This window comes from Pan troglodytes, chromosome X (genome assembly GCF_028858775.2).
Source record: "Pan troglodytes isolate AG18354 chromosome X, NHGRI_mPanTro3-v2.0_pri, whole genome shotgun sequence".
Classification (NCBI taxonomy): Eukaryota; Metazoa; Chordata; class Mammalia; order Primates; family Hominidae; genus Pan; species Pan troglodytes.
In genome coordinates, this window is record NC_072421.2 from 17,372,354 (window position 1) to 17,384,796 (window position 12,443).

Genomic DNA, 12,443 nt, shown 5'->3' on the forward strand with positions numbered 1-12,443 from the left:
CTCGGTCCCCCAAGGTGTTGGCATTACAGGCGTGAGCCACCGCGCCCGGCCTCATAATGAATTATTTAAGACAATATATCAGGATTTCATGATGGTCTGTACCTTTCAGAAGCTCGGCCATTGGAGATCTGGTTCCATCAGATGGAAATAGGGAATATTCCTGAGGAAAACTCCCCTCTCCCCCCCAACATCATATCAAGAAAAAAAAAATTCGGTTCAGCAAACCGAGTTTGTTGAAAAAATTTAGGTAATGAAACGAGTAAATGGGGTGGGAGAAAGCAGGATACATTCAACATGAATGAAGTGCCAAGTAAGTGTGCAGAAGCCGGGGCGGTTCAACCAAGGTGAATAGAATGCGGCACCTATCCCGCGGGAGCTCGGGACAAGTAAACCGTGGTAACAACTCTGGTGGAGGGGCAGGGCTCGGGGCAGGTGCCCGAGCACGAAACTTCAAATTCTAAGAGCCAGTACACCTTCCGTCTTGAAAGTCGCGAAGTATTTTCCCTTATCCCCAAATCATTCGCGCCCAATTCCTAAGAACGGCAACAAAAACAAAAACACAAGAATGTGTCGCCGATCGTGCTCCTTCTCAAACACGGGGATATTTCTAAACTTTCCGCGAAAGATCATAACGAGTACCTTCCTATAGCCAGACACCGCCCCCAGAAACCGCAAGTCCCACTAGGATGCACACGAAGCACACTGGGTGCAGCACTCTCCCCTTTTCAGAACGCCGCTTTATGTCCCAATCCCGATCCGAGCCTGCGAGCTGTGGCCGCACGCCCTGCTGGGACTTGTAGTCCACTCCCGAGTCCCATTCCCGATCCGCGCAGACTCACACGGCCTCTATCTGCCCTTCGGTCTTGCTGAAGCCCAGCCCAGTATTCAATGCTCCCCACCCCCATCTCGCTCCGTCCCCTCGGGGGCCAACCTCCTCCGGTCACGTGGGAAGTCTCACATGCGGCGACTGGTCGTGGGGGCTCGGGGGCGGGGCGAAAGGCCCTGCGAGATTCTGTGCCCCTTGTCGGGCCGCTTGTTTGGCTGCTGCCGTCACCTCATGGCGACGCGGGTAGAGGAGGCAGCGCGGGGAAGAAGCGGCGGCGCCGAAGAGGCGACTGAGGCCGGACGGGGCGGACGGCGACGCAGCCCGCGGCAGAAGGTCAGTCAGGGGGACGCCCTCGTTGTTGTCGGGCCCGGGGGATGTTTGGGCTCCCTTTTTCAGGGTCCACCTCTTCTCTCTCCCTGGTTACCTATAGCCACGGGACGAACATCCGGTCTTCTTCCCTCCCGGGGGTGACGACAGTGGGAGCAGGTGGGGGGGGGGTGGGACCGCGATGGATGGGGTGGGAAGGGACGACGGTTGGGGTTTGGCGGCGCGCGGCGGGGAAGCCGGGAGGGAGGGCAGGGGGCGCACGCGGTTCTAAGGGAGAAGGGGTGCGAGGCGGGGGTGCGCCAGGTGTGACAGCCACGTGCGGCCAGCACCGCGGGGATCCGGGCGCCAGGCGTTCCTTCTCCCAGTCACCGCCGTCACCGTGCTCCCGGCGCTGAGCGCCGCCGTCCGGGGGCTCGCTGGGGTCGTGGGCTCGCCCTCCTGGCGTCGGGCAGGTGCGCAGGGCGCGCTGCGGGGTGCCCCCGGGCTGCTCAGGCTAGGCTGTTGCGCAGTAAGATAACCGCGCGGGAGCCGGGGTGTGCTTGGCCCCCCTTCCCCCGCCCCCCTGCGCTCCCCGCCACTGCGCGGGCGGGCAGGCGAGCGGGTGAGTGTCGCAGGGCCGGTGCGAGCGGGACGCTCGGCCCCCGGGACCTAGACCCCGGGGCTCCGAGGGCTTGGCTGCACGTGGGGCCGGGGATGGATGGGGAGGCGATGCTGGAGGACCTCGGTCCTGCAGAATTGGGATATCGCATGATAGCTGGTCCTCCCAGTCCTATTTACCACCCTCCTCTTTTTTCCCCTCTTTTTTTTCTTTCATTTATTATTTTTTTAATTTGATGAGTGGAAACTTGAATGCCTTCCCGACCCTGGCCTTGGGTCTTTCTTAATCTGGGAAACAGGCCGGACTGTTCCCCTTGCCTTACTTGACTCACGTCAAGGAGTTTCAGTCCCTCCCTAGATACAGGAAAATTGAGACCTCTTTCAGAACGGGACAATTCCACTTGTTCTGGAGCTCAGTGGGTGGAGTTTGAAAAAGATTGCACAACGAACGGGGTACAGGGTTTTCGGGGCCCTGGAATGGATAATTGCGGGGACTGAGACTGGGAAGGTGGGAACCCCATCTCTTTTTTTCCTTGCAGGTGAACGTACTGAAACGTTCGACTTGTTGGATATCTTGCTTGATCACCGAGGGCTATTTAATATTACTTAATTATGTATTTGAACACTCTTAACTCCTGTATGAAATTACGAAATAATATTTTTCTAATGCAATTCACAAACTTCAAATGGGAGAACAAAGGTCCAGTTTACGTCTGAGCAGAGTGTTAAGAATTAGCTTTTTGGGGCCTGTTTCTAAGGTCAGGTATTTTCATGTTTCTGCATGACAGTGTTACTACTTCTCAATTACCTCTCTTGCTTTCTCTCCCTCTCTTTGTATTCTAAAAGAAAGATCCAGTGCTTGCAGGACTGAAAAAGAAGCTGTGGACCAATGTCCTGTAAGGGATTCAACACCATCACTTTGGACACTTCACTTATTCCCTAAGGGTGGAGTGCCAATCTCAGTGTTTGATTTCGTAGGTTCCCCAGGGGAGGAGGACTCTAATAAAAAGCCACTGCAATTGAGGATATAAGTTCCCTTTTATGACACTGGGATAAGGACAAAAAGTCGTTGAATTAGGAACTGAGGTTTAATCAACTAGCTTTTAAAATAACCAAGATAGGAGGTAATGACCCTTTGAGGTGCAGAGCTCTGGTTAACAGCTGGATAGGAATAGTCATGTGTGTGTCTACTCATTTTTGTTTATGTACCTCATACTCCATTCTTCTTTGCTTATGCTCTTCTGAGCATCTTTTTCTTTTTGATTTCTAACTGACAGTGACGGCATTCAAATACATGGTAAAACATTAATCTTTGAATTTTCATTTAACAAATTGGGTGAATTATCTTGTGTTTGCAAAAATCGTTTTTAAGCCAGCTATGGTGGCATGCACCTGTAGTACCACCTAGTCGGGAGACTGAAGCAGGAGGCTAGCCTGGGCCGCAGAGTGACACCCTGTCTCTTAAAAAAACAAACAAACTTGTTGTGTTTTTTTTTTTTTTTTTGAGTCAGAGTCTTGCTCTGTTACCCAGGCTGCAGTGCAGTGATGCGATCTTGGCTCACTGCATCTTCCACCTCCTGGGTTCCAGCGATTCTCGTGCCTCAGCCTCCTGAGTAGCTGGGATTACAGATGTGTGCTACCACGCCCAGCTAATTTTTACATTTTTAGTAGAAACAGGGTTTCGCCATGTTGGCCAGGCTGGTCTTGAACTCCTGGCCTCAGGTAAGCCACCCACCTTGGCCTTCCAAAGTGGCGGGATTACAGGCATGAGCCACTGCAACTGGCCAAAAATTTTTTTAAAAATCATTTTTACATTACTTCATTGTGTCCCTTAATTTTAAAATTTCTTTTGGGTCACTGACTTGAAAAAATATTTCTTAATTCCAGCTTAACTTCTATCCTTTTTTTCAGGAAGCAGAAATGTTTAATGAATTGAGTTTTTTGAAAATATTGAAAGAATTAAAAGAAAAGTGAGTGTTTTGTCATTATCTAGTTACATTATGGGACCTGAAGTGAGGAACAATTGGAGATGGGCTTTTTTGGTTCCTGGTTGCTTTAACCATCTGCCTAGTCACTCGCGACCTGCTCAGTTAATTGTGGCATTGTTTCATAACTACATCCATTTGAATGGTCTCTTGAGGTAACCTTTTGCTTCTAAAGGTAATGTTACAGTACATTACTAGGGGTCTCTTCAGGAATTTTCTAAAACTGTGCTGATAGTAGCCACTAGTGACATGTAGCTAAATTTGTTAACTAAAATTAAAATTAAAAATTTTTTTCTTCAGTTATACTAACCAAGTTTCAGGTATTCAGTAGCCAGTGTGGCTAGTGGCTACTGTATTAGAGCAGATCTAGAATATTTTCATCATTGCATAAAAATTTTATCAGCATTGGTCTAAAAAGATGAGTACACAATATCTAGTATGTCAGGCATTTTTTAGAACATCAGGTTCATTCGTTTTACTTCCTAAATCCCTATGTAGAATTTGCTTTATAAGGTTGATTTAAAAAAAAATTAATAGACTTTTTTTGGGAATGGTTTTTAGTTTTACAGAAAAATTGAGTAGAAAGTACAGTTTCCATATACCCCCTCACACACACCCTTTCCCCCTATTATTATTATTATTTTTGAGATGGGGTTTCGCTCTTGTTGCCCAGGCTAGAGTGCAATGGCATGATCTTGGCTCACCACAACCTCCGCCTCCCGGGTTCAAGCAATTCTCCTGCCTCAGCCTCCCAAGTAGCTGGGATTACAGGCATGTGCCACCACGCCCGGCTAATTTTTTTTGTATTTTTAGTAGAGACGGGGTTTCTCCATGTTGGTCAGGCTAGTCTCAAACTCCTGACCTCAGGTGATCCGCCCGCCTTGGCCTCCCAAAGTGCTGAGGTTACAGGCGTGAGCCACTGCGCCCGACCCTTATCCCCTATTATTTACATCTTGCATTAGTGTGATACTTGTGTTAAAATTCATGAGCCAATATTGCTATATTATTATTGACTAAGTCCATAGTTTACGTTAGGGTTCACTCTGGTGCTATATATTCTATGCATTTTGACAAATGTGTAGTGACATGGATCCACGATTATAGTATCACACAGAAGAGTTTCACAGTCCTATAAATCCCTTGTGCTCTACCTATTCATCCCTCTCTCCCTTCCCCTAGACTACTGACAGCCACTGATTTTATTTTTTTTTAATTTTATTGAGTTGGGGGTCCTGCTATGTTGCCCAGGCTGGTCTTGAACTCCTAGGCTCAGGCGATCGTTCTGCCTTGGCCTCCCAAAGTGCTGGAATTATAAGTATGAGCCACCACACCTGGCCTGATCTTTTTACTGTCTCCATAGTTTTGCCTTTTCCAGTTGTCTAAGGTTGGTATTTTTTTTCTTTACTAGATTTTTGCTTGGGAATGTTAAAAATTATTTAACTACTATTAAACTAATTTTTAGTTCCATAAACCATGTGGAAGGATAATACAAGGTACCTAGGCCCAAATTAACAAAATCTTGCATTTACATAATGCCCTGTAGTTTTTATGGCACATTTGCACATACATTAACTCTTTCAACACCAGTCAGATGCTGTGGAGAAGGCTGGGCAGCTTTCACTGCCCTCATTTGCTGATGACAAGCTGCTCAACGATGTTAACTCACTTGCCTAAGGGGTGAAGCTGAGTCTGGAACCCAATACTCTTTCATCTATACTACAGTAATGAGTAGTGTAGTACTGGGTAAATCTATGGATTTTGGAGTTGGGACTCCTGGCTTTCTGCCGCCCATAGCTCTGCAACCTTGGGCAAGTTTCTCAATCTTTCTAAGCTTCAGTTGCATCATCTGTAAAGAGGGGATAATGCTCATACCTACCACAGGGGATTACTGTGAAGAAGGAGTTGATGGGACACATTTGGCACAGTGTGGGATATGTAGAATTTTACATGGTTTGGAGGGGAGGACATATGGAAGAGATTAATTTCTCTTGCATTTAGGGTGCTAATTTTGTAAATCCATCTTCCAACCTTTATATTCTCTCCTCTTCCCAGAATCTCTCCGTGATAGACATAATGAGGAGAAATCAGGTCAGGGTTGGGCAAGAGTATGGGGGCAGGAAGAAGCCATTTCATTAATCTTGTTTTTCTCCCCATTTGCCAACTTGATGAACTTCCACTCTTCTGGTACAGAGATTAAGTAATGAGAAGTAAAGTGATCTTCTGCTTACACCATTGTTTTCTAATTGTATCACCAAGCTTTGGTAAATTTATTTTTTTCTTTTACTGGGATCAAATAGGACAAGCAGTAATGAGAACAAACCAGATACAGCATATTCTGCTATTCATGCCACATTTTCATATCATATTATGCCATATTTATTATGTTATTGGAATGTGTTTTATTTATTTATTTTTAATTTATTTTGTGTTTTTGAGATGGAGTCTTGTTCTGTAGCCCAGGCAGGAGTGCAATGGCGCAATCTCAGCTCACTGCAACCTCCACTTCCCGGGTTCAAGTGATTCTCCTGCATCAGCCTCCCGAGTAGCTGAGATTACAGGCATGCGCCACCAGGCCTGGCTAATTTTTGTATTTTTAGTAGAGATGGGGTTTCACCATGTTGGCCAGGCTGGTCTTGAACTCCTGACCTCAAGTGATCCACCTGCCTTGGCCTCCCAAAGTGCTGGAATTACAGGCATGAGCCGCCGCGCCCTGCCTGGAAGGTGTTTTATGTTATTTTGTGTGTTATTTATATTGGTCTTGCCTAGAGAAGTTTTGTTTAGGAAGGTATATATCAAATCCAAATGACATAAAACTGCTTTTGTGGGATTCTTCACAAGATTCACTATAATGGGCTTCTATTAAATAGATATGCTGTCACAGTTTTACACTTCTCAGAGTTATGTTTCAAAGGAAAGAAATTTTGAGACCTCAAATTTCATTTGTGTTTCATGCACTGTGTTAGTCACTTAAGGTGTGCATGCATTCTAATATCTCCTTAACTCTGCAAGGTAGGTGGTATCCCCAGGTATATAGATAAGGCATCTGAGTCTTAGTCAGAAACAAACTTGCTTGAATAATAGAGCCCACAGTTGGTGACGTTTGCTAGGGTTAGTGTATAGTTGTGTAATTGATAGTATGACAGATGTCTTCTAATGCCCAGGAAGTTTCTGCTTACCTCGTTAAGTTTTAACTTAATACCTCAAGAAATCTGTTTGCCTGTTCCTCCTCTTCCTGCTGCCCTCCCCCTAATTCCTCTTGTTTGGTTCTAATGTGATTATGAATAACTTTTAGTTAATATAACGGATGTGTCAGTATTTATAAAGTATGGGCCAGGCATGGTGGCTCATGCTTGTAATCCCAGTGCTTTGGGAGGCCGAGACGGGAGGACTGCTTGAGGCCAGGATTTTGAGACCAGCTTGGGCAACACAGGGAGACCCCGTCTCTACGAAGAATAAAAAACTTAGCTAGGCACATTGGTATGTGCCTGTAGTTCCAGCTACTTGGGAGGCTGAGGTGGAAGGATCACTTGAGTCCAGGAGGTCAAGGTTGCAGTGAGCCACGATTGGGCCACTGCTCTAGCCTGGGCAAGAGAGTGAGATCCTGTCTCTAAAAAATAATAATAATAATAAAAATAAAAAGTATAGGCCAGGCACAGTGGCTCATGCCTGTAATCCCAGCACTTTGGAAGGCCGAGGCAGGTGGATCACTTGAGGTCAGGAGTTCAAGACCAGCCTGGTCAACATGGTAAAACCCCATCTCTACTAAAAATACAAAAATTAGCTGGGCATGGTGATGCATGCCTGTAATCCCAGCTACTCGGGAGGCTGAGGCAGGAGAATCACTTGAACTTGGGAGGCGGATGTTGCTGTGAGCCAAGATCGTGCCATTATACTCCAGCCTGGGTGACATAGAGGGAGACTCCGTGTCAAAAAAAAAAAAAAGTATACAATAATATACAAATTTAATATCATATTCATCAACATTGAGATGGGACATTTCTAGAAGAGGGTAGAAATAGGTAAGGTGACCTTTAAGATCCATTAAGACCCTGGGAGTACATTTTTATGTTTGAATCTACCTCCTAGTTGAAATTCTGTTGGCACTTATAAATACTTACATTTTATTACTTGAAGGAAAAGATACATAAAATAACTGGTGTTTTCCTCCTATGCTATCAAAATAATTGTATTAGCATTTATTGCTTAGGGTGTTGATTTGCATTCTGTGTTGCATTTCCAAAACGTCCCTAGAATGACCTCTGTTATCTCCTACTTCCCACCTTATAGTCTGTCCTGAGTAATATTTACTGGCTACTTTTTTTTTTTTTTCATGTTTCTTCTTTCCCTACTCTCAAGGTAGTAGAATGGTTTGGCAAGAAAGATGTGCCAGTAGCTTAGAAACTCATTTCTTTATGGGTCTTTTGGATTGCAAAATGGGCCATATTAAAAGTGAGAATGAATGCGTTTTGTAAAATATCTTTTTTTTTTTTTTTTTTTTTTTTTGAGACAGGATCTCCCTGTGTTGCCCAGGCTGGAGTGTAGTTAACGCTTATTGCAGCCTTGAACTCCTGGTCTCAAGTGATCTTCCTGCCTCAGCCTTCCTAGTAGCTAGGACTATAGGTGTGTGTGCCACCTTGTCTGGCTGTTTTTTTTCTTTTTTTTGAGAGACAGGGTCTTCCTATGTTACGCAGGCTGGTCTTAAACTCTTAGGCTCAAGCATGATTCTCCTGCCTTGGCCTCCCAAACTGCTGGGATTACAGGCGTGAGCCACTGCACGCAGCCTGTAAAATGTCTTCATTCAAATATTATAACAGTTCTGCTATGTGTCAGCAGTTTATATCTATCAGCAATTTATACCTATTATATCTACTTATGGCACTAAGAAGGTAAGTACTGTACATCTCAGTTTACAGATAAGGAAACTGACAGGTTGGCCTCCCTATGGCCACACAGGAGATGCTAAGTGGTATATCCAGAGTTTCGGCTCTTTGGGCTCCAAAGCCATTGTCCATATTTCGTATCTCTCATGTTAACATTTCCTCAGATAGTAAAGGTCACATAAGTGCCCCTAGTTGAAAGTGAGCAAAACATGCTGGTAGATAAAATAGTAATAGTAATAGTTTTTGCTAAACGAAGACAAATTATGAGGGATGGAGTTGGATGATTAGGGGATATCGAAAATTGATTGTAATTTGGGGACCAGAGGAGTTTTGAGCCTCTTAATATCTTTTGCTTCATTCACCTAGGCCCTAGGTTAACCTTGAGATTTATGATTTAGGAGGTATGCCATGCTACAACTTCCTGCAACAGTACCTCCAAGTGTAATTTGAATAAATTGAAAGGTAGAGAGTTTAGAGAGACTCTCTTTAACTTCTTGTAAATAAAGTTCATATAACCTGGTGTTAGCAAAGAGTTGAAGTGGTCTGGGGAAGTAAGACAAATAAAAAGAAGGCTTGATGTTTCAGAGGTGTATCAGGATTGGTCCATATGGAGCTAGGGAAGGATGACTTCATAAAATTGGGACAGGGATGTTCACTTAGGTAACCCATAAAAGTAAAGGACCATTTTACATCTAAGAGTCTGTGGCTTAAAGATGCTAGTTGTGTGACCCAGCCCCTGTCCTGTAAATAGATCAGGTCCAAGTATATTTCAGTGGCTTTGGGCATTAAAATCTTTGAATGTCCTGCTCTTTTGCTGCTGAAATAGGTACTTACACTAATACAAGTATCTTTCAGATTGCAGATATTCACTGAGTTACAGTTTTAGAACTAGAAGTGATTTTGCAAATCATGGAATACAGCATCCTTTATTTTTATAAAAGAATAATTTAGCTGGGCGCGGTGGCTCACACCTGTAATCCCAGCACTTTGGGAGGCAGAGGCAGGCGGATCACGAGGTCAGGAGATCGAGACCATCCTGGCTAAGATGGTGAAACCCCATCTCTACTAAAAATACAAAAAATTAGCCAGGCGTGGTGGCGGGCGCCTGTAGTCCCAGCTACTCGGGAGGCTGAGGCAGGAGAATGATGTGAACCCGGGAGGCGGAGGTTGCAGTGAGCCGAGATTGCGCCACTGCACTCCAGCCTGGGCGACAGAGCGAGACAGTGTCTCAAAAAAAAATAAAAATAATAATTTATTTTTATAAAAGAAATAGCCACAGAAGTTAAATGCAAAATTTAATGCAGTCATTAACATTCACTTATTAAAAGGCAAATGATGTACACAGTCTAATATAGATGTTACCAGTAAATGTACAATATTAGCACTTATACTGCTAGGTTATGAGACTAAAGAAGCTGTGTCCAAAGTAGACCTTTCCCGGATCCTTTTACTCATTCTTGGTTTCTTCCCCAGTGGGGGAGATCAGGTTCCCTCATCCCTTAGTTTAGCACTAGTCTGCCTCTCTTTTCTTGTCATTTACCTACTAATGGTTCTGTGTGTTCTTTGTGCTCTTACATGCTGTGACAGTTACTCTGGATCCTTTAGCTGCCCGCTCCCAGGTAGTAGTTAGGACAACTCCTAGAACTTACCATGCCTCCAATTTATGATCCCTCCTCAGAACTCCATCATTTCTCTGGCTTCATTTATTTAGTAATTTGTTTGGGTAACATGCCATACAGTTTGCCCATTTATAGTGTATAATTCAATTTTTTTTTTTTTTTTGAGTCGGAGTTTCACTCTTGTTGCCCAAGCTGGAGTGCAGTGGTGCGATCTCGGCTCACTGCAACCTCTGCCTGCCGGGTTCAAACAGTTCTCCAGCCTCAGTCTCCCGAGTAGCTGGAATTACAGGCATGCGCCACTGTGCCCGGCTAATTTTTTGTATTTTTAGTAGAAACGGGGTTTCATCATGTTAGCCAAGATGGTCTTGAACTCCTGACCTCAGGTGATCCACCCACCTCAGCCTCCCAAAGTGCTGGCATTACAGGCGTGAGCCACCGTGCCCGGCCTCACTTTTTTTTAGTATGTATTCAGAGTTGTGTGACCGTCACTACACTTGTTCATTTTTATTATTTTTTATTAGAGACCGAGTTTTGCCATGTTGTCCAGGCTGGTCTCAAACTCCTGGGCTCGAGGGATCCTCCAGCCTTGGCTTCTCAAGGTTCTGGGATTACAGGCGTGAGCCACTGTGCCTGGCCGCACTTGTTTATTTTTAACATAACCTGGGAAGAGCATGCTCTTTAGAGAGTATGCTCTTTACAGAGAAAGACAAGGATTCAGTCTCTGCTTTCCTTTCCTAGGTTCCTGACCGTGGACATCGTACTTAAATTACCTTATCACTGAGGCTGCTTGTTTATCATACCTGCCTATAAGATAGTTCTGAGAATTAAATGAGGAAGTAGTCTATTAAATACTGTTACAGAGGCTTCTGAATGAGCCAGAGCAATGAAGGTCAAGGGAAAGTGTTTATACCAGTTGTCCCTCACCACCCATTTGGATTCCACTGATTGGCACATCTGTCACTTAACAAAAAGGGGGAAAGATGCCTATTTGTTAGGTGTAGTTGAATAAGAAGGAAGTGGCACTCTTCTCCCTGTTCTCCTCCCTGGTCCCAGGGCATATTCCCCAGAGGTGGATCTACCTGCTTATTGCTGCCAAGATGTGGACCCCTTTCTGGTCATGGTTTGACAGAGCTGGCCTTCTAGTCTCTCTATTCCTGCTCCCACCACAACCAGGACAGCAGTTCTCAAACTTCGGTTTGAGGATCTTTTTGTACACTTACACATTATTGACAGTCCCAAGGAGCTTTTGTTCTTGTGGGCTTCTTTACCTAATTTACCATATTAGAAATTCAATAAAAATTTTAACATTATTAATTCACTTAAAAAATGAAATGAGGCTGGGCGCGGTGGCTCATGTCTGTAATCCCAGCACTTTGGGAGACCGAGGTGGGTGGATCACCTGAGGTCAGGAGTTTGAGACCAGTGTGGCCAACACAGGGAAACCGTATCTCTACTAAAAATACAAAAATTAGCCAGATGTGGTGGCGCATGCCTGTAATCCCAGCTACTTGGGAGGCTGAGGCAGGAAAATCACTTGAACCCAGGAGTTGGAGGTTGCAGTGAGCCGAGATCATACCATTACACTCCAGCCTGGTCGACAGAGCAAGACTGTCTCAAAAAAAAAAAAAAAGAAGAAGAAATGTTGTACTCTGGTTATCTATTGCTGTGTAACAAATCACCCCAAAACTTACTGACTTGGAACATTTGTGATCTCACAGTTTCGGGGTTTAGGAATCTGAGTGTGGCTTAGCCAGGTCCTTTGCTTTAGGGTTTATCGAGGGCTGTAGTCACCTGAAGGCTTGACTGGGAAAGATCCACTTCCGAGCTCACTCTTGTGGCTGTTGGCAGGATTCAGTTCCTCGTGGGCTGTTGGACTGAGGCCTCAGTTCCTCATGAGCAGTTGGCCGGAGGCCTTCCTTGGTTTCTTGCCACATGGGTCTTTCTGTAAGCATCTCACAACATGGCAGCTGCTTCATCAGAGTGAGTAAGAGAGAGTGCCAGCATGAAAGAGAAGGAAGTTGCAGTCTTTTGTATCGTAATCATAGAAATGACATCTTCTCACTTTTGATAAATTCTCTCTTCATTAGAAGCCAGTCACTAGTTTCAGCCCACACTCAAGGGGAGGGGACCATTGGGAGCCATGGCAGAAGCTGCCATACATGTTAACATAAGTAACATTTAAAAAAAATTAAAAATAGCTGATTTTCCA

General features: G+C 44.8%; 1 protein-coding gene across 4 annotated transcripts in view; it reads left to right on the top strand.

Annotated features, from left to right (window-relative positions):
• Positions 1-943: 943 nt before the first annotated feature.
• TXLNG (taxilin gamma) overlaps positions 944-12,443 on the top strand; it is a 58,466-nt gene continuing 46,966 nt past the window's right edge. The window contains exon 1 of one of the 4 annotated variants that reach the window (XM_054676209.2): positions 944-1,159. In XM_054676209.2, the coding sequence (XP_054532184.1) occupies positions 959-1,159 (201 nt within the window). In that variant the 5' untranslated portion in view covers positions 944-958. The remainder of the gene's footprint in view (positions 1,160-12,443) is intronic. The other 3 variants (XM_063803831.1, XM_054676210.2, NM_001251862.2) reach the window with 3 other exon arrangements.